This window comes from Arachis hypogaea, chromosome 17 (genome assembly GCF_003086295.3).
Source record: "Arachis hypogaea cultivar Tifrunner chromosome 17, arahy.Tifrunner.gnm2.J5K5, whole genome shotgun sequence".
Taxonomy (NCBI): domain Eukaryota; kingdom Viridiplantae; phylum Streptophyta; class Magnoliopsida; order Fabales; family Fabaceae; genus Arachis; species Arachis hypogaea.
The window spans coordinates 130,722,978-130,745,878 of record NC_092052.1 but is presented as its reverse complement, the minus strand read 5'-3'; the positions used below and the strand labels follow the sequence as shown (position 1 = coordinate 130,745,878).

The 22,901-nt window shown below is 34.9% G+C and overlaps 3 protein-coding genes across 3 annotated transcripts; all 3 read right to left on the bottom strand.

Annotated features, from left to right (window-relative positions):
• Nucleotides 1–1,871: 1,871 nt before the first annotated feature.
• LOC112764609 (kinesin-like protein KIN-4C) lies at nt 1,872–6,184 on the bottom strand. The gene is made up of 12 exons (XM_025810294.3): nt 5,937–6,184; nt 5,478–5,588; nt 5,280–5,396; nt 5,103–5,183; nt 4,847–4,918; nt 4,647–4,740; nt 4,511–4,542; nt 3,976–4,049; nt 3,460–3,522; nt 3,221–3,365; nt 2,644–3,099; nt 1,872–2,355 (listed from the first exon to the last, which is right to left on the bottom strand). Exons 1-12 carry the CDS (start codon nt 6,063–6,065, stop codon nt 2,110–2,112), a joined length of 1,620 nt encoding a protein of 539 aa, XP_025666079.1. The 5' UTR covers nt 6,066–6,184; the 3' UTR covers nt 1,872–2,109.
• Nucleotides 6,185–9,833: 3,649 nt separating this feature from the next.
• On the bottom strand, nt 9,834–11,105 carry LOC140180774 (uncharacterized). Its single transcript, XM_072222067.1, has 3 exons — nt 10,755–11,105; nt 10,470–10,600; nt 9,834–10,329 (listed from the first exon to the last, which is right to left on the bottom strand). The coding sequence occupies exons 1-3, from the start codon at nt 11,103–11,105 to the stop codon at nt 9,834–9,836; spliced, it is 978 nt and encodes a 325-aa protein (XP_072078168.1).
• Nucleotides 11,106–14,508: 3,403 nt separating this feature from the next.
• Nucleotides 14,509–15,770, bottom strand: LOC112763974 (uncharacterized). The gene is made up of 5 exons (XM_025809503.3): nt 15,540–15,770; nt 15,364–15,425; nt 15,138–15,209; nt 14,829–14,887; nt 14,509–14,536 (listed from the first exon to the last, which is right to left on the bottom strand). The coding sequence occupies exons 1-5, from the start codon at nt 15,688–15,690 to the stop codon at nt 14,509–14,511; spliced, it is 372 nt and encodes a 123-aa protein (XP_025665288.1). The 5' UTR covers nt 15,691–15,770.
• Nucleotides 15,771–22,901: the final 7,131 nt, after the last annotated feature.

Here is a 22,901-nt window from a genome sequence, read left to right as displayed (position 1 = left end):
AAACATTTCTTAATCTTCCTAATTTTAATTTTATTTATTACACTTTACTAAATAAAATTCTTTGGAAATAAAATAATAAAAAATAATGTAGAATATAATTATTCTTTATTCATCAAAGTAATCAATGATTAAAGCATATTACAAAGTCATTTTCTCATTCAGATTTTTAGATTTTAACATTTTCAAATTTTAATTTTTTTTGTAGTAAAAATTTTTTATTTAAATAATTTTATCAATTTTGTTGGATTCACTGAATAAAAAATATAGTTGTCATTTTAAAATTTTAGTCTTTTACACTTTTTTTTTTGAATTATAACAATTTTATTAGTTTAAATTTTAATCATTTATAATAAAAGAAAATAAAATTTATGCAAAATTTAGCATTTTTTAATAATTTAATTATTGATTACTTTGGCAAAGAATTATAATTGACGCAATATCTAGTTTGGTCTCTAAAATTTCTATGATTTATCAAAACAATTTATGACTTTTGGAAATAATCAAATTGGTCTTTAATAAATGTACAAGTTGTGAATCTCCTTTATCCCTAATTCAACTTGTCATTAAGATAATATTGACATAAAGAGTTAAACTAGTGTGACATCATTCACAATAAGGTGACATGGTTAAGACTCTAGTGTTATTAAATAGGTGTCTCAAATTAGCTAATTTGATTCATTTTAGTCTTTTGACCAAATTCTAAACCAATTTATTAAAATGGGCCTGGTTAATCAATTTAGAACACTTATTTTAATACTTTAACATTCCATATCAATAATGTATTAACAACAGTTGAACTAAGGACGAAAGAAATTTACAATTTGTAAATACATGAACCAATTTGATCATTTTCAAAACTCAAGACTATTTTAATGAGTGAAATTTTATGGAACAAACTGGACATCACCTTAATTATAATTATATCCATAAATTTTTTAGATAGGTATATATAAAATTAATAATATATATTTTTATTATTTTATTTAAAGAGAATTTTTTTTAGTAATGTATAATAAATGAAATCAAAATTAGTAGGATTAAAAAATACTAAAAATTTAACATTATGAAAAAAGAAATAAGAGAAATTTATATAAAGACTAATTTGACTCAATTTTTAAAAATTTAGAGATGAAAATAACTCGCATGTATTTTTAGAGATTAATTTAATTCTATAAATTTATGATATGTTAGATGACACATGACATGATACTTCTATCACATTTAATGTAACAAGTCTTTATATAACGAAAAGAATGATCAATTTAATTTATAATTATATTTTTCAAGAACTAATATGACTAATTTAATATTTAGAGAACAAATTTAAAAAATAAGTGATCTCTAAGAAATGAATTTGAACATTAATACAAAAAATATTACATAACTTTATTATTAGTAATTAATTTAGAAAAATCTGGTTTCGAAGAAATTTTAACTACGATCGGCAATTCGGCATTATTATCATAAGCCTCTTGGTACTCAAAGACCATAATTTGATCAAGTTTTAAATAAAATTAACAACTAAAAAATGTGAATCTTTTGAATTTTGAAACTTGGGATGAAGGTAGCATTGGTGTTCAGAACCTGTAAAAGGAAGAATACAAAAAAGAATAATGCAATATTTTGAAGTGTGTTGTACCCCCTATGCCCCTCTAAAGGGACTAAGGGAAGGAAAGCCACTAAAGTTAAACCCTTTTTTGTTTTATACCATATACTATGAAAGATTAAGTTGGTATAGAAAAATCTGAATTATGGGGAAGTTGAAATCTTGATTTTGGTGTAAGCCTGATTCATCTAGTAACAATTAAATAACTTCTTAAGGAATTAAACTCTTGTGAAAAAAATTTGAATATCTTTCCGATGGAGTAATGAATTATAAGTAAACACTAAACATATGGCATTAGATCAATCAATAGTAGGGACTTCCCACACTGGTAGAAAGATAAAAAATTGTTTAGTTGTTACACTCGGGGTTCGTAGTAACATAAGGCAAATACCTGTATTGACACCAATTTCCACACTCAACAATTCAGCATTCGCATGAATTTTAACACTCACCAACGGCCAGGTTAAATGTGGGATCACACCTACTTGAGGAAGACGAGTTAGTTAAGTGAGGTAGTTCTCTTTCCCGACCACAGATTTGGCGCGCCGTGGTGGATTTCTTGAAGGACGGGTAACAAGTGCATCATCAACTGATGTTGCCAATTCATTGGACTGAATAGAACTACTCTGTTCAGTGCTGTTGCTGCTTATATTTTCTGGGGACGTGGACATTGGATTGTTGGTAACCAACTGAATTATGGGCTTCCGCACAGTCTTTTTCTTGCCTGGTTTTTGATTGTCCAATTGGCCCTGCAATGGAATAGTTAAGTTGATTAGAGTAAGATAGTAGGAAAACCTATACCAAAAATAAGTAGGACATGTGAACATTAACTCCTCAAATACCGTGTTGACAGTCACTTTACCTTAACTAAGTGTACAAAATATAACACTTACTAAATTGGAGAAATCTCATCTAGGTTACTATTATTGAAATAGTTGGCAAATGCAATAGGAGAAATTATTGGATGGATATAAGTTTCATAACTTACATTTAAACCCATTTAAAAAAAAAAAAAAGGTCCTGGGGAAGAAGAATACCAGCGAGTTTTGAATGTCAGATAATGGCTTCTTTATTGGTCCTGGGTTGTCTCTGTAGCTAGCAGGTTTTTGAATAAGTGCACTCTGAAGCAATTTAGCGCATTCAGAAGCAATTATGTTTCCATGCTCAAACACAGCTGAATTATTCATTTTCATGTTGCACTCCATGCTTTCTGATATTATTGCTTCAGTTTCTTCTTCTATTTGGTTCGATTCCCTATTTGTACACTTGAAAAGTTTGCAGCCGCATGATGGTCCGCAGCTACCACCGATGGATCGACATTTGCATTTTGTAGTCTTGCATAGGGATCTCTTGCTGCACGTGCAGCAAACTCCTTCATCTGTTCTCTCCCCGTTGGCATTACTGTCACTTGAACTATTTGTTTCCGGGGTTTCCATTTTCATCAGTAGCTTTCGGTTGCTCTCATCAGTGAAAAGAGGCTGATCTAGAACCTGCTAATTAGAAGATTCCACAGTTTAACAAATTAGCAAGGTAGTTCTGAATAAATTTTTTAAAGAAAAAGACGAGTTGTCATATTTCTCAATAAGTTACTTATTTCATGCCAACGGCCCAAACCTGCTTTTTATCCTTGGAATCAAGCATCTCCTTCTGCAATTTTAATTCTCTGAGCAGACAACCAAGACCATTCATTTGTTCCTTTAAATCTTGGATATCAACCTCTTTCTCAAAGCTGTCAGTCTCTTCAACCTGGAATTCAGACCTTGTAGTAACAAAAAGCAAAGTTAATCGTGTAGTTCTGCAAGCTGATGAGTTCAACACTGCAGGAGAAAAAAAATAAGCAACAATCTTCACACCTTAAATTTTCATTTCTTTGCATCTCGATTTCTTCTTTCAGCCTTCCAATTTCTGCAGCCATTCTGAACATTTGAAAATGTTAAAATAGTGGTCCTTTGGTTACTTTTTCTTCAACAAAATCAAGATAGCAAAATACTGTAATCTAGATTCCCGGGAATATCAATTTAGCAAAGATCTAACCATAAGTCTTATAGTAAAATCTGGTAGAAAGTGTTAGCCTCCAACAGGACTAGAAATTTATTCAACCATCAAGTTTTGAAATCCAGTGATGCCGATTGTTTTTAAAGTAAAAGATCAAAATACATGCATTAGAGTAAAATATATTTAGTTATAAAGATAAATACAAATACACAATCAAAATGGTAGTTACGACAGATGGAAAATCCAGAAATATATTACTATGAAGGGAACCCAAAATAAATTGTAAAATAAACGATAAAGTTAAATCTTTAACCTATAAAAAAAGGCACAGATGTAAGCCAAGGAGAAGACAAGACAAGTGCCAAAAGACTTACTTTTCGATTCGGGATTCGTACTGAGAACATAACTTGTGTAACCTAGTTGTAACTTCAAGTTCATGCTCAGCAACCTGCACAAGCCATATTGTTTTGGTGATTCTTTTCCTTTTAGGTCTAAAATGATGGTTTCATAGGGACCAAATATAAATCAGGACACTACTACAAAAGAACAATTGCTTTCTAATTGATCAAGTATTTAAAGACAAAAAATAACATTCTCCTCTAGAAATTAACAAATGTAGATCATGAAATTCTACGGAGAAGCAAGATGTCCAACATATCTAAAATATTATTGAATTCTAACCCCCAGAGTAGTATATTAGTATGTAAATAATTCGGAGGCAAAAGATTGTAGTTGTTTGACCCAACTTATGAACCATATAGCATTTAGTCACATCCAGATATTCTATAAAGAACCACGAGCAAGTGCCAAGAAAACTAACTGCCTGTCATTTTATCAATTGACACTATTAAATAACCAGATGTTTATTAATCTACAAAAAGTTAATGATTTCAGTAAATGTGAACTTACATGAATTGCTTGACTATTCCTCTTTCTAGCACCTGTATGAGAACAAGCAAAAATAGAAGCAAGAAAAGCAATAAATGTTCTGGAAAAAATAAATCAAGGGAAGATTTAAACAAGGCCAATATTCAAGTCTTCTAACCAGCTGATCTATTTGATATAACTTTTCGAGCTTCAATCATTTCTCTTAGACGATTGGTAGCAGTAAAAGCAGCTTCTGTCTTCCGTTGCAACACCTAGCATAAGGAAATCCAGAGAAAAGTAGAAGCTGTAAGTGAAAAGAATAAAAGCTACATGGAGGAGAGAAAATGAGGAAATCAAAAGCCACAAGGAGATCCCCACCATTTTAAGTCTGTCATTTGAAGCCAGCAAATTTTGAACCTTGATATCATATGTTCTCCTCTCTTTCTTAAGCTGACAATGCACGAACAAAGATTCCATAGGATGAATATACTAACAAAGGAAGTGCTGGATTCAATTGTTCATTGGGAATCATGCTCTTAAAAGTTAACTTCAGGAATTGTCGAATTGAGAGCAACAATCATCCGTATCTATATCCACATTTCATACATAAGAAGATATGTAACTAAAAAGATACCTGCAAAATTTCTTTTTCTAGCATAGCTTTGCATATTCTAAATTGCACAGAGTCTAGCTTCATCTTACATTGCAGTTGAACCTATATAAAAGCAAATGACAAAGGTCAATCCCAAAAGAAAAGAGGACATGGGAGAAAACAGCATTCTGCATCCTGAATCCAGAGAAGAAACATCACCTTCTGAGCCTTTAAACTTTGAATCTCAAATTGGAACTGCCTACTTGACTCATCCACTCTTTTCCTTTGAGTTGAAAATTGAGACCGAGAAGCTAACTTACTCTGCAACTCAGTTACCTGCATGCAACACCATGGTACTAAAATAAATTCCTGACAACAAAAATCATTTTCACTCTAGTAGTGCAGATCAATGTTAACCTGCTCTTCAAGTAGGTTCAGCTTTTGAAGATAATGCTTCTTAAGCTTCTCAACTCCATTCGTCGCAGCTGAATAATTTCCCTGTTTCTGCTTCAGTTCCGCAATTTCCATCTGCCAAATTACAGTGGATACGGAAGTAAGGAAAAAAAACGTTCCTATCCTACGATTTTGGTTCTTCACTAATCTCTCTTAATAATTCCATTTCAAAAAGTCAAAATCAACGAAACTTATCCTCTTAAAATCAAACACCAGTTTTAAACTCAGTCAAATTCTCAGTAAACATCATTCAAACATTAAAAGGAAACGGAGGAAAAAAAAAATCCAAAATATCAGATTCAGTGACTTGATTTTTCTTCTTCTTTTTTCCCGCACACATTTTCCTAACCAAACAGTTCTCATCCAGATCAGAAACCAAAAAGAAGATCGCCGAATCAAACGGAAAATTTCAAAATCGCGAACCTGATACGCTTTATTCTCTCGCTCGAGCTCGCGGATCCTCTCCTCGTACATTTGCTTTTCCTTCTCGGCGGAAGCTGAAGCATCGTCGATTGGGCTTGACTCCTTCGATCTGCGATTCGCCCGTTTCATGATCCTCAACTGAGAGAGAGGGACAATTTCTTTTGAATTTTTTCTTTTTTTGCAGAAAAAAGAAAATCGAATATGCGATCGGAAATGGTGCTCTTCGCTGCTGCCACTACATAAGATGACATTTGACTACTGCGTTAACTGGGTGTAGCAAACCACCAATCGTAAGGCGCCACGTAAACAACGATGGTCCCATGTAATGAATCCCCTCGAGGGAAACCTAGTTGATTCAAATTTTCTACGGCTAGTTTCAATATTTGGTAAATTTAATTCGTGGTAGTATACTGCATGGTAAAAATGGTTTAATGATAAAAAAAAAAGGGGGGTGGGGGGCTTAAGATTTATTAATTTTGGGATAAATTATACTTTATTTTTAAATTTTTTGAAAATTTTAAAAATATTCCTAATAGTTGATTTAATTTTTTTGTGACTTAATATTTGATTTAATTAAATTTTAATTTTATTTTCAATGTCATAAATAATGAATATATTTCAGTTTTATCATTACTATCAATTTTCATAACATATGATCAAAATTAATTTTTAAATGTTGAATAATATTGAATAAAATTAAATGTTAGAAATATTTTTAAAAATTTTTGAAAAATTTTAAAGACAAAAAATATATTTACCTTTATTTTATTGTAACCAATAGAAAAAAAAAATAAATTACACTAAACTAATCAAAGACCTAGCTGATATATAATGAAAGTATAATACCCACAACTAATTGGCTCTAGGATCACTCACTCATATAAATGACACTATCATATTTTTCATCTCTCAAACTCACTAACACTCATAATAATAAGGAGAGAATTTTTGAAACAAACACTAAGTATTTTGATTCATGGAGAGATAATTAACAACATACATATGAAGCCTTTATATAGGCAAACCTTCATAATAAAATAGTAATTTTTATAACAACTAAGCACTAGTTGTAATGATTTCAAGAAACAAGTAGAAATTTTACTAGTCAAGTTTCTTGTTCAATTTTGTTTTAAATTCTTAGTCATCAATCTTGAAGCTTCCAATTCATGATTCATCATTCTTCTAGTATGGAGGTGATGAGTACAACTTTGTTCATGATTCTTCCAACTTGATTTGTAGCCTTCAATTTTGACTAGGAGATAAAGTTTGACTTGTGATTCTTCTAGCTTCTAGTTTCATCACTTATAATTCTTGTAACTTCTAATTTCATGATAGTTCTAGTATGGTGTAGTTGTACTATTCTCTTGAATATTCTTGATTTAATTATCTAACATTGCCTCCCTTAAATCAAGTTTGTAGAGTTTATCATTCCAAGCATCTTCTTCACCTTGTTAAATAATTCTGTCTTCAACGGTTTTGTAAAGATATCTGCAACTTGGTCTTCAGTGGGATAGTACTCAATCAAAACTTCTTTCTCATTCACCAATTCTCTAATTTTGTGAAATCGAATATCAATATGCTTTGATCTTCCATGGAATACTGGATTTTTGCAAAGTGCAATAGCTGACTTGTTATCACAAAATATTGTTGTTGGAGTACTTTGTTTCTCGTTTAACTCCTCAAGAATTCTTCTTAGCCAAACCGCTTGTGTTGCACAACTTGCTGTTGCTATATATTCTGCTTCTGCTGTAGATAGTGCTACTACTGGTTGTTTCTTTGATGACCATGAAATTGCACCAGAACCAAGATGAAATACAAACCCTGAAGTACTTTTTCTTGTTTCTATATCTCCGGCCCAATCACTATCAGTGTAGCCAACAAGATTTACTTCATTAGTATTCTCATAATAAATTCCATCATTTAAAGTACCTTTGATATATCGAAGAATTCTCTTTGCCGCTTGCAAATGGTTGATACAAGACTCCTCCATAAATCTGCTAAGCAAACCAACTCCAAACACAATATCTGGTCTAGTCGCAGTCAAGTATCTCAGACTTCCAATCAAGCTTTTGTAGTATGTGGGATTTACTGCTCTTCCTTTATCTTCTCTCAACAATTTGAACTTCTCTTCAACTGGAGTAGAAACTGGTTTTGAGTGCTCCATCTGAAATTTCTTCAAAATATCATTTGCATATTTCTTTTGAGAAATGAAAATTCCACCATCTTTTTGAACTACTTCAATGCCAAGAAAGTAAGACATCAAGCCCATATCTGTCATTTCAAAGTGCTTTATCATAGCCTCCCTGAATTCTGCAATTATCTTCAAATTGTTCCCAGTAAAGATCAAATCATCAACATAAAGACACACGATCAAGATATCTCCATTTTCAACGAACTTGATATAAAGAGTATGCTCAAACGGACATCTTCTGAAACCATTCTCAATGAAATAAGAATCAATCTTCTTGTACCATGCTCTTGGTGCTTGCTTTAATCCGTACAAAGCTTTCTTCAATTTATAAACTTTATCTTCTTTTCCAAGAACTTCATATCCTACAGGTTGCTCAACATACACTTCTTCTTCTAAAGTGCCATTTAGAAATGCAGACTTAACATCCATTTGATGTATCTTCCACTTATTTTGAGCCGAGAGTGAAATAATCATACGAATAGTGTCTAATCTAGCAACAGGAGCAAATACTTCAAAGTAGTCGATACCTGGTTTTTGTTTGTATCCTTTTGCAACTAATCTTGCTTTGAAACGATCAACTTCACCACTGGGTTTGTACTTAGTCTTGTAAACCCACTTTACTCCAATCGGCTTCTTATCTGCTGGTAAATCTGTCAGCTCCCATGTGTCATTCTTCTCAATGGCATGAATCTCCTCATCCATTGCTTTCTTCCAATTGTTGTCTTTAGATGCTTCTTCAAAGTTCAACGGCTCACAATCTGAAAATAGAGCAAAATTTATGATTTCTTCATCGGACGGATCGTTGTCATTGCCAACTTCATAATCTGCTAATCTAGCAGGTAGTCTCCTCTCTCTTTGAGGTCTTCTAGATGATTCTGGTTGTTCAGTTGTGTCAGGTTGTCTTTCTTCTACTTCATCACATGTATTTGGAATTATAGTCCGCTGCTTTTCTGTCTTTGTGTCCCAGTCCCACATGGCTTTCTCGTCAAATGTCACGTCTCTGCTCATGATCACTTTCTTTGATTCTGGATTATACAGCTTGTATGCTTTTGAGTCTGTGCTATAGCCGATAAAGATACACTTCTCGCCTTTGTTATCTAACTTCTTCCTTAATTGATCTAGTACGTGGGCATAAGCGATACACCCAAAGACTCTGAAATGATGAATGGAAGGCCGCTTTCCACTCCAAGCTTCCTCTGGAGTTTTATCACGAACAATTTTTGTTGGACACTTGTTTAAAATATGAACTGCTGTTGCAACTGCTTCTGCCCAAAACTCTTTAGGCATTTGTTTTGACTTGAGCATGCATCTGACCATATCCATGATGGTTCTATTCTTTCTTTCAGCAACTCCATTTTGTTGAGGAGTATATCTAGTTGTTAGTTGGTGTTGAATTTCGTGTTGCTTAAAGTATTCTGAACACACAAGATATTCTGTTCCTCTGTCTGTTCTGAGAATTTTGATTTTACAGCCACTTTGTTTTTCGACAAACGCCTTGAATGTCTTAAAGACATCACATGCTTCTGATTTCTGCTTCAGAAAGTATACCCATGTATATCTACTAAAATCATCAATAAAAGTGATAAAGTACCTGCTACCACCATTACTTGGAACTTCTACAGAACAGAGATCTGAATGCACAATTTCAAGTAATCTTCTAGCTCTCCAAGACTTTCCTGTAGGAAATGGATCTCTGTGCTTCTTTTTCAGTTGACAAATCTCACAAACACAATTGGGAATATGAATCCTGGTAGACCAGAAACAAGTCCTTTTCTTGACAGGTAGTTTAGGCCAGAAAAATGAAAGTGCCCAAACTGCATATGCCACAACCAGTTATCATCAAGTATCACAGAACTCATGCAAGAGGGATTAACATGTTGAATTTTTAATGGAAACATTCTGTTTGAAGTCATCTTTGCTTTATCTATGAACCTTCCGTTGTTGTCAAATACAGTGCAATATCCACGATAAGTTATCATCTTATATCCCTTCTCAGATAATTGCCCCATACTCAGTAAATTGTAATCAAGTTCAGGAGCATAGAAAACATCAGAAATATAACTTAGAGAACCATCTTTCAACCTAATTGGTATGTGCCCTTTTCCTTCAATAGGGATCTTTGTACTATTACCAAACTTCAATAATAGTTTAACTGAATCATCTAATGAAGAAAATAACTCCTTTCTACCAGACATATGATTACTGCAAGCATTATCCAAGTACCATATATTTTCATCTTCAGCACATGAATTACTTGTAAAAAATAAAGTCTGAGTACCCGGATTGTTATCAGTATTTTGATGCTGATTTTCTGCAACGTGTGCTTGATTATTATTCATCACTTTGAATCTGCAATCTGCTGCTTTATGTCCATACTTTCCACAATGAAAGCAGTTGAAATTGGTTCTTTCTTGATAAAAATTGCCTCGACCTCTTCCTCGGTTGACAGGCCTAAAATTCGTTCCACCTCTTCCTTGATTAGGTGGTGTAAAGTTATTGTAACTTTCTTAGTTGTAATTGCCACGACCTCTATCTCTGAAACTTCCTCTACCTCTACTTTGAAAATTAAAACCACGACCTCGTCCTTCTTGTGTACGGCTTGATTCTGCAACGTTGTTGAAATTCACTCGGCTTTTCAGGGCTTCCTCGGTTGATTTTTCTGACTTCTCCAGTATTCTATTGATGTGGCTTTCCATGGTTCCTTGCAATTCTGCAATCGTCATAGTGTCCATATCGTGGGACTCTAGTATCGTAGTCACCACATGGTCATACTTCATTGGCATGGTGCGAAGAATTTTCTCCACTACTTTGCTATCGGGCATATCTTCTCCATAGACTCTCATCTTATTGACAAGATCTGTAACACGAGTAAAATATTGCTTAACGGTTTCTGAGCTCGACATCTCATACCTTTCATATTCTCTTCTCAAAGACTGTAGCTTTGCTTTTTGAGCTTTATCTACGCCTTTGTATGACATCTTCAACGTGTTCCATGCTTCCTTTGCACTTTTGGCATTTGCTATTTTGCCAAACACCGTATAATCTACTCCTTGATGAATTTGAGATAGCGCCAATTGATCTCTCGTTTGTTGGGCAGCATCTGCTCCTTCTTGCAAACCCGGTTAATGAAATTCCACAGGTTCTGGGCCTTCAAATGGGTGGACATCAAAGTCTCCCAATAACTATAATCAAGTTTCCTATCTAACTTGGGACCGGACCACACAATATTGAAAGTGTTTGTCATACCGACTCTATGAGTAAACAACTATGTGAGAACTCTCCTACACCTCACAAACTCTCAAACACCAGGCGCTGGATTAACCAGCTCTGATACCAAATGAAAGTATAATACCCACAACTAATTGGCCCTAGGATCACTCACTCATATAAATGACACTATCATATTTTTCATCTCTCAAACTCACTAACACTCATAATAATAAGGAGAGAATTTTTGAAACAAACACTAAGTATTTTGATTCATGGAGAGATAATTAACAACATACATATGAAGCCTTTATATAGGCAAACCTTCATAATAAAATAGTAATTTTTATAACAACTAAGCACTAGTTGTAATGATTTCAAGAAACAAGTAGAAATTTTACTAGTCAAGTTTCTTGTTCAATTTTGTTTCAAATTCTTAGTCATCAATCTTGAAGCTTCCAATTCATGATTCATCATTTTTCTAGTATGGAGGTGATGAGTACAACTTTGTTCATGATTCTTCCAACTTGATTTGTAGCCTTCAATTTTGACTAGGAGATAAAGTTTGACTTGTGATTCTTCTAGCTTCTAGTTTCATCACTTATAATTCTTGTAACTTCTAATTTCATGATAGTTCTAGTATGGTGTAGTTGTACTATTCTCTTGAATATTCTTGATTTAATTATCTAACAATTTTTACTTTTAAAAAGTTTTAAGATTTAATTTTTTAATACATTAAAAATTTTATAAAGTTTATTCTCTTTATGCAAAATTTATTACTTTAATCATTTTAAGCAAATATTTTACGCCATAGCTATAGCCATGTAGGATTTTACATAACAAACACTTTATTTCTACCCATTATAATTACAAATATTTAAGTGTATTATTTAAAGTAGGTAAACTACGAAAATATACCAAAAGTTGATGTCACTAATAAAAATAATTTTGAAAGATATAAATGACAATAAATCTTTAAAAGAATTACAAACATGAGAAAAATAATCAAATGTTTCACATATATACTCAAAAAGTTTTAGAAATTAAATTTCGATATTATTTTTTGGGAGTATGATTATAATAATAAGAGGTTTTCATCGTTAAAGTTTAGTGATTGGTAATTTACGTTAAGTAAGCATTTGGCAATTTTTTTTAATAATTAAAATTTTTTAAGAAAAATGGGAAAAAATTTGAGGTTGAATTTTGTTTAATTTTTTGTGAAATAATACATTCTCCCTGTTGACATGCAACTTCTTCGTTTTAAAAAAAAATCAAACGTCATTTTTGTTGTAAAATAAATAAAAAAAAATATAAATAAAAAATTATAATATTAATATTTTTTAATATTAATATCTCAATATAACTGAGATAATAAAAATTTATTCACTCTTTCATGCACACGTATTATTTATTTTTGGTGAGTCTCCAACTTCAAGTGGGTCCACAACTTTTTAGGGAGAGAGAGAGGTCTCGTTCATTTTTAGGGCTGCACATGGATCGGATAATATCCGTATATCCGCGGTAATTATCCGCATCCGATCCGTAAATTTGCATATCCGCACATCACATATAAATAGCATAGTTTAAGAAAATAAACTCTAATGTGATATGAATTTTAGTGTGTTGTTTTATGAATTTTATGATATCTTGTTTTTTATTTTTTATGTTGTACTTCGACTTAGAATAATTAAACTTAAATCTTGTGTTATTATTTTTTTTTTTATTATTCAAGAGAACTTTTATTGATAATATTTTAGAATTAAATATGCTTAAACAGGTGAAAAATAAATTTTTTTGTAAAAATAGCCAAATGAAATTTGAAAACATTTTTTTTGAATTATGCGGCTATACTCGATATCCGATCCGATCCGATCCGCATACTTACGGATCGGATCTGGCCTGGAAAATTGCGGATATCGTATCCGATCACTACAAAGGAAACGGGAAATTGCGGCGCTTTTTGGAGTGACTTGCGGCGGTTTTAAGCCGCCGCGAAACGGAATTCCAGCGGTTCGTTAAGCGTCGCCTATTAGGGGGTGGTTTTATGATTTAGCGGCGGTTCTAAGGAACCGCTGGCAGTCTGGCACAACCGCTACAAAACAGAAATTGATTTTGCAGCGGTTTTGAAACCGCCGCTATTTGGTCAGTGGATTTAAAAAAACTACAGCGGTTTTAAAACCGCCGCAAAACTCTGAGGTTTTTTAAAAAAATACACGGTTTTAAACCGCCGCAATTTCATACATGTGCTTTAAAAAAATGACTAATTACAATTGTTTATGCCATTTTTCATTAACTTTGTCACGTTATCAATACTTCAAAGCCACACATAAAAATGAATATAAATAATGTTGAAGAAATATCCTCCTGGATCTTGTCTCACTCAAATAAGAATAATCAATTAAGTTCACTAAAATGTTCAACATCATCAATCTCAGGAACAGATTTAACTGAAAGTTAAAAATTTATGTAAATAGTAATTAAGCAGATGACAACCTCACACCATGTCCAGGACTTTTGAGATTGGAGACAGTAACAACTCCATCAAAAATTCACAAGCTTTACAAATGGCTGGGGAATCACTATAACTCTTTCCAGAAGCAATCAACTCATTTATCCTAAACCATGTGGCATAAGTGAAGCAAACTCCCCATGAACCATACATGTTAAGCAGATTTGAGTAGTTTAGAGGTCTACTAAACTAACAAAGTTCCATTCATGCTAAAAGCAAGAGAGCAAAACCACAACATGCATAAATCAACTATAACAATAGAAAAACTTGAAAATAGTGGTTTCCAAAAAGGGAGTAGCAAACCATGAACCATCCGAAGCTTGAACACTTTCAATATATACAGTGGCTTTTTTAATTTAGCATATTTGCACCAACATAAATCTTCACTTCTTCCGTAATGCCATCTTCTGATCTATCATGGATTCCTGTGACAAGCCTTTTGGTTACTTATTGAATTTTCAAACAAGTGAATCGATAAGAAAGTGGTACTAGCATACTATCTTGTTGAAGAAATTTCACTGACTACCAAAGAGTAGTCAAATAGAAAAGTAAGTACTGAGAGAAACACCAAATAAGTCTTTGAGGCATCTGCTTCCTCACTTTTTTTACTCTCCTACTTCTTACAGTCTTAATATTAAATTTTACCAACAAAAAATAAGTGCCTTTCATTTTTTGCGGCCCTTGGCTTTCTTCCTGAAGTTATAATAGATCAGATGCACAATCATATGTATACTCAATTCTTAATTAAAGATAAGGATGAACTTTCACACTTTCCTTATTTGGAAGATGGAATTTCCTTTTATGTTTTTCTTAAAAAAAAAAAGATAAAAAGAAACATTAAGTAATTCATTCATGGATTTAGTTGAAGTGGCAAGAAACTTTAAGGTAAAGCTGAAGCACTTGAAACCCCAAATTATAACTCCATAAATTCCTATCAAAACTTAAAGATGGGTAAAAAGATGTATTGCATAGGATCAGTTGTTACCTGTCATATACACTAAAAAATGCTCCACATATGTCACACACGCGTAGCTTCTGATCAGTCTGAGTAGTTATATATGAATAAGAAAACATAAGAATCAATTGATATAATCTAAGGAAAGCCATTTACATCGAAAAAAAAAAAAGAAAAATGCTCATGAGTACAAGTTGCAGTGAAATGGTTGGATGCAAGAATATGGAAAAAGACTTGACATTACACATTTCATTTATTTTGATGCATCATTTGAAATGTAATCGAAATATGAGTGCATATTATCTCATTAAAGTTATAGAACACAGGAAATCTACTCACAATCCGCACATCAGCAGCTGTATATTTTGAAGAATTTGAATTATCCACTACAGGCTCCTGCCTTGTCGGAAGCTGACACAAAATCAGATTGTTAACACACAGATAAAAATTAACAAGAAAAAATCACAGCAGATATATATGAACTCTTCGATTTAAATAAGCAAACAGTACCCAAAATGATTTCAATAGCAAGACAAACAAAACCATAGTATAAAAAGTGAAGGACCTTCTTAAGTGCTTCGGCTTCTTCCAATGCTTTTTGCGCCTCATCAACCTTTCCTTGCTCGCCTATTCATTAATCCAAACTTATATATTAAATATAAATTAAAGGGCTTTTTCCTTAAAGAGGTCATCTCTCCTCAGTCTACCAATGAGCTAAAGAATATCATATCAGTGGCTTACCAAGGTCCTCGGCTTTCTTCAACTTCTCATTTATCATCTCTTGTGTTCGAGGGTCAGGAGCAGCAACAGGAATGGGAGCCAAAGGAGGTGGATTTGGCAGAGGTTGAGGTAAAGATGCCCTGTCTTTGTTAAAGGCATCTAACAGGAGCATGGACTGTTTGAAAATTGTTAGAAAGTCAAAAGAATTGTTAGTATGCTCCTCTAAAATAGTGATCAGACAACTATCTTAATAGTTTAATGACAAAGGGAAATCAACAAAAGAAAAAAGGTCAAACAATGATCCAGAGTTTACAACACTGACAAGACACGTGGATCTTAGCATTTAAGGGTGATAACTAATAACTGACTTGCTTCTCTGCTTTTAGTTCTAAGTTCTTCCACAACCTCTAAAGCAAGAATCTTGAGATCTGTCTTGCCTTCAAGATCTGCATCCAAAATTTTTTACATGGTGGAAAGATAAATAAAGACTTAAGTTTTCATCATGGAATACACGTACCAAAATATAACATCTCATATAACTCCATGCTCATCAAAAGGGGGGAATATAAAAATATCAAGCGTACACAAATGTTCAAATCCTAAACACTACAAGTGTTTTTAAAGTCTCATAACCAGCTTTGGTGAAAGGAATAAACCCTTTCAACTGATGCGGTTTTACAGGTAATTAAACTTGAAAATATATGTTATGAATAGATGTAGGCTGCATAGCCACATTAAACAGGATGAAGGTAAATAAAGTTTCGTAAACAAACCTCCTAAATATACCACCAAGGATGAAATGGAAAATGACACCATGGCAATAAAATAGACTTGTTTCGTCTAATAACTATGTGGAATTACTAAAAGCAATTCAATTAGGCAAACTTGGGAAGAAGAAAAGCTACCACATGGAGGTCAGGTACGAGTAAGATCATTAACACAAAACAAACGCAAATCACAAGACAAAACTCAGTAACAGCAAATAGAAAATGGATAAAAGAAATTGCAATAACAAAAATTGATAGAGATATTGCACAAATAGAGGGCTAGGTTGGAACACAATCGATGTTTCTAGACCAAGAATAGGGATTGAAATAGAATAGTGATTGAATCAGGATAAAGTCGAACAAAAGGCCGAAGATAAAGGGATGAAATTGGAGCAAAATTAGTAGAACAACAAGCAAATAAATTAAATTGGGACAAAGGGATGAAATTAGAACAACAGGGCAAGAGGAAGAACGAACCAGTGAGAAGGGAGAGAGTGATCGAGTAGCGCACAATAGGGCAAAGGGGAAGGATGAAGAGGACAACGACCACAACACCAAGACGGATGGGCAGCCACGCGACTCCACGACGACAAGGATGAGCACGGCGGAAGGAAGAACGATGGTTTCACGCCCTTCCAGTTCCCTTTCGCCCTTCCAGTTCCCTTTCTGCAAGTGCTGCTTTACAACCACGAGCAGGGCATGTATTATCATCACCATTCAAGTAATCTGATACACATTGATAACAGAAGACATGGCCACACATTGTCACAATTGCGTCTTCAGGTGGATCCTATTGAAAACACAGTACAAATCAACCAAACCCATACCAACAACGTATTGCTATTGGTTTACTATACAACTATATGCCTAGACAGATAAACTGAGAAATCAAAATCTAAAATATCAACCAGTGATTAGTGAACAAATTAATTAATCAATAGATCAACGCATTAGAATAGAAATTTTCCTAAAAAACAAATATCCATAAGCAGGATTAGAACTGTAAACTTCAGGAGAATAAAGAAGAAAAAATTGGTTAGATCAGAAACACACTCACTTGAAAGTGATGGGTTTGGACATTAAACCCTAAAGCATCCCCCTATATTCTCTTTTTTCTTATTAAAACTGAGATGGGAAACATTTGGGTTTTTAGTGAAATGAGCCGAAGCAGTAAACACAAACATATCAAGAGTGGGGTTCAGAAATTAGGGACAAATTGAATCTGAATGTTAAATTGGGGAAGAAAAATTTGGCCAACAGCCACCAAAATTAAATTGGGGACAAATTAAATCAGAAGTCACAAGGATCAGATGCAAGATTAATTTACAAACAGCCACCAAAATTAAATTGGGAGAATGGAAGGGAACATACGACTTAGAGGGGAGTCTCTTGCGATCCGCAACGCACAACAGGGCAAGAGGAGAAGGTTGCCGACGATGACACAGGGACGGGTGGCTGGGGAGGACGCTGACAATGTCACGGACATGCACGGCAGAAGGAGAAGACTCGGACCCCTTCCACTTTACCTTCGCGCACGGGAGCTACATGGCTGAGGGAGGAGACTGGTGACCGGGAAGAACGATGAAGCGAACGTGCAAGCTGGAACTGACAGAGGGAAGAGCCACGACGGCGGAGGAGGAGACCAGTGCTTGACTCACCTTTGCGCTGCTGGGGTTCTCGCGCCAAAGACTGAAGTGTTATGGTTACTGATAATTTTTCTTTGGGTATCTTACGGAAACGCAAAACCCCTCTTCCCCCAGGTTATTTGATGCGGTGAATGCTCAAAACCGCCTCAGGTCAAAACAATTGGAGCGGGGCTTAATTACGCACTAGGAACCGCATCAATTTAACGAAGCTGCAGCGGTTTGGGACAACGGCCGACAATCTTTGGCTGCTAAGTCCCGCGTCTCTTGTAGTGGATCAGATCCGATGAGTACAGTGCAGATCGGATAGAGTTTTAGGCTATATCCGATCCGATCTGATCCGTGTGCAGCCCTAATCATTTTGAATGAAAGGAAAGAAGCAGCGTGGTTTCGGTGTTGGAGAAGAAGAAAAGGTAAATTTGCTCCATTTTTTATGAAATTTTAGTATGTTATTCATGGTATAGAGATGAACATTAGCATATAACTTGTTAGTTGTATTGCCTTCTCTTTTGCCTGATTTGAGATACCCACTTTGTAGATGGTTTATGTTGATTTCATCAGTTTTGATGATGTATTTTGTTGATTGTGGAGATGCCCTAGTGCTACTAGGAAGACTGATTGTGTATCCATTATTTTGATAGTGGAAGATTTTATTGGACTAGGTCCCGTGGGTTTTTTGTCCCTCTTTTGGGAGTTTTTCCACGTTAAAATTCTGGTGTCTGATTATTTAATTTATGCCATTACATTTGCTGCTTAGAGTATCTTTGGTATTGCCTATTTAATCGCAAAGGTTGTGGAAAAATTATTTTTGGTACTTCTGCTATTAGACAGGTTCTTGTTTGAACCTTTGTTGAGTTTTTCCCAACAAAGTGGTATCTAGAGCTTTGGTTGTTTATCTCTATGCTGATTAAATGGAGAAAAATACTCATGGACCGAATATGGTCAAATTGAATTCTCAAAATTACTCAATTTGGAAGACCCTCATAGAAGATATGTTGTATAGCAAGGACTTGTATGATCCTGTAGAGGGGGATAAATCCAAAGGTACTAAATTTGATGCTGAATGGAAGAAGCTGAATTGGAAGGCAGTTGCTTTGATTAGGCAATGGCTTGATCTTGGCGTTTATCCACATGTTGACACCGAAATGAATGCCGAGAAGATGTGGAACAAATTGAAGGAGTTATATGAGAGGAAGAATGTGAAAAACAAAGCATTCTTGATTAGGAAGCTTGTTAATATGAAGTATACTGAAGGTAAATCAATACCAGAGCACTTGATGAGCATTTTTCAAGAGACGGTGAATCAACTGACAAATGATGAAATCACTTTGAATGATGAGTTGCAAGCCTTGTTGTTGTTGAGCTCTTTGCCTGATAGTTGGGAAGTTCTAGTTGTGACACTAACTAACTCAGCTCCAAACGGGAAGTTGACGTTAGCAATGGTTAAAGAGAGCATGTTGAATGAAGAAGCCAGAAGAAGAGAGCGAGATTTGACTAATGCCTCCTCCCAGTCAGAAGCACTTGTTTCAAAGTCACGGGAGAGAAGTCAAAGTAGAAAACCTCACAGTTTTAACAAGTCAGAGAGTCAAAGCAAGTCAAGAGGAAAGTACAAGCCTAGAAAGGAGTTCATTTGTCACCATTGTGGCAAGCCGGGGCATATCAAGAGGTATTATATGTTCTTAAAAAGAGAACAATCAAGGGTAAGAAACGAAGACAAAGGTAAAGATAGTGATAAAGAAACTGCTACTATTATTTATGAAGATGTTCTTATCACATATTATGAAAATTATGTGAATATTGTCTGTGATGATTCCACTTGGATTATGGACTCTGGTACCTCATGTCATGTTACTCCGAGGCGTGAATTTTTCACTTCTTATACTGCTGGAAATTTTGGCAAGATCAAATTGGGAGATAAAGGAGTGTGTGATATCATTGGTATGGGTGATATGTGGCTTGAAACTAACATAGGATACAAGTTGCAGTTGAAGAATGTTAGGCATGCGTCAGATATGCGGTTCAATCTCATTTCAGTGAAGGCATTGGATCAAGAGGGATATTGTACTTCCTTTGGTAGTGAAAAATACAAGATTACTAAAGGGGCTCTCATTGTTGCTAGAGAAGACAATAGTCTCACTACTCTCTACCGGTTGCAAGCAAAGTTGTGCAAAGAAGAGGTGAATGTAGCTGATGATTCCTCTTCTGATTTGTGGATATACGTCTTAGTCACTTGAACGAGAAAGAACTAAGCGTCTTAGCCAAGAAGCACTCCCAGTGAAAGGTACAACTTAAAATACTTGTACTCATTATTTTGTTGGAAAACATGCTAGAGTATCATTTCATAATTTTGGACCTCATAGGAGATCACATGTTCTAGATTTAGTTCACACTGATGTTTGCACTATGGATGCTAAGACACTAGGTAGTGCATCATATTTTGTTACTTTTATTGATGATTATTCTTGAAAAGTGTGGGCTTTTATTTTTGAAATCTAAAGACCAGGTGCTCGGAATCTTCAAACACTTTCATGCAAGTGTTGAAAGAGAAACAGGAAGGAAATTGAAATGTGTTCGAGCAGATAATGGTGGTGAATATAGGGGTCCATTTGAAGAGTATTGTAAAGAACATGGGATCAAGCTTGAGAAGACGGTTCCTAAGACTCCTCAACATAATGGAGTTGCAGAGAGAATAAATCGCACTATCAATGACAGAGTCAGGTGTATGCTCTCTCATGCAAAGTTACCTAAATCCTTTTGGGGTGAAGCGATGAGGACTGCAGTAGATTTGATCAACCTTTCTCCTTCAGTTCCATTAAATGGTGATATTCCAGAAAAAGTTTGGAGAGAAAAAGATGTCTCCTATAGTCACTTGCGAGTGTTCGGCTGTAGGGCTTTTGTTCACATCCCAAGAGATGAAAGGTCCAAACTTTATGGAAAGTCAAAGCAGTGTATCTTCATTGGTTATGGTCATGAAGACTTTGGTTACAGATTATGGGATCCGGTGAGCAAGAAAATAATTAGAAGCCGAGATGTGATTTTTCTTGAAGACCAAACTATTGAAGATCTTGAGAAGACAGATAAGCCAACAATAACTGTTAGACGTTCTGCTAATGATGAATTTAGTCTTTCCACTAGACCTTCTGTTGATGGGGGAGATGTACAAGTTGATAATGATGGTGATGATTTGCATGATGAACCTACACCTCAACCTGAGGTGCCAGATGCAGAAGTTCTACTAGATGTTGAAGTTCCACTTGAACCACCAGTTGAGCCTGAATTGATAAGATCTACTAGAGAGCGTCATTCTTCTCAAAAATACTCTCCTCGTGAGTATGTGATGAACACTGAGACTGGAGAGCCAGAGAGCTACCAGGAAGCTATGTCTGATGAGCATAAGGAAGATTGGTTGAAGGCCATGCAAGAAGAAATGAAATCCTTGCATGAGAATCATACGTTTGAATTGGTGAAGTTGCCGAAGGGTAAGAGAGCATTCAAAAATAAATGGTGTTCAAATTGAAAGCAGATAAAAATGTCTCACGGCCAAGGTACAAAGCTCGATTGGTTATGAAAGGCTTTGAGCAAAAGAAAGGTATTGATTTTGTGGATATTTTCTCTCCAGTTGTGAAGATGTCCTCTATTCGAGTTGTGCTTGGATTGGCAGCTAGTTTGAATTTAGAGGTTGAGCAGCTTGATGTGAAGACTGCATTCCTTCACGGTGACATAGATAAAGAAATTTATATGGAGCAACCAGAGGGTTTCAAGGTTAAAGAAAAGGAGCACCTTGTATGCAAGTTGAAGAAGAGCTTATATGGGCTGAAGCAAGCGCCAAGGCAGTGGTACACGAAGTTTGATTCCTTCATGGAAGGTCATGGGTATAGTAAGACTTCTTCTGATCATTGTGTATATGTTAAGAAATTCTCTGATGGTGATTTTATAATTCTCTTGCTTTATGTTGATGACATGTTAATTGTTGGTCATGACACTAAAAAGATTGAAAGTCTTAAGAAAGACTTGAACAGATCTTTTGCTATGAAGGATTTGGGTCCTGCAAAGAAAATCCGTGGCATGAGTATCACTCGTGATAGGAAGAATGGGAAACTGTGGTTGTCGCAGCAGAAGTATATTGAGAAGGTTTTAGAGAGGTTTAGCATGAGTAATTCTAAACCTGTTAATACTCCACTTGCTAGTCATTTCAAGCTGAGTTCGCAGCAATGTCCTACAAGTGAGAAAGAGAAAGCAGAAATGAAGAAGATTCCATATGCATCTGTAGTTGGCAGTTTGATGTATGCTATGATTTACACCAGGCCGGATATTGCTCATGCCGTTGGAGTTGTTAGTCGGTTCCTCTCTAATCCTAGCAAGGAACACTGGCAAGCAGTGAAGTAGATTCTTAGATACCTTAATGGTACTTCCAGAGTTTGTTTATGCTTTGGGAGTGACCAACCTGTGTTGGATGGTTACACAGATGCGGATATGGCTGGGGATCTTGATTCAAGGAAGTCTACTTCTGGTTATATGATGACTTTTGCAGGGGGAGCTGTGTCGTGGCAATCTCGACTTCTGAAATGTGTTTCTTTGTCTACTACAGAGGCAGAATACATTGTTGTTGTTGAAGCTTCTAAGGATCCCTTGTGGATGAAGAAATTTCTACAAGAGTTAGGCATCAATCAAGAGAAGTTTATGTTATTTTATGACAGTCAGAGTGCTATCCATCTTAGCAGGAATCCGACGTTTCATTCTAGATCGAAGCACATAGAGGTGAGGTATCATTGGATACATCAAGCGCTTGAGATGAAGTCATATGAACTTAAGAAGATCCATACTGATGATAATGGTTCAGATATGATGACTAAGAGTTTACCTGTAGTGAAGTTTGATTCTTGCAAAGAGAAGTTGGGTTTGGTGGAGCAGCCTATCCCCACTTGAGTTGATGAGGGGGAGATTTGTTGGTGAGTCCTCAACCTCAAGTGGGG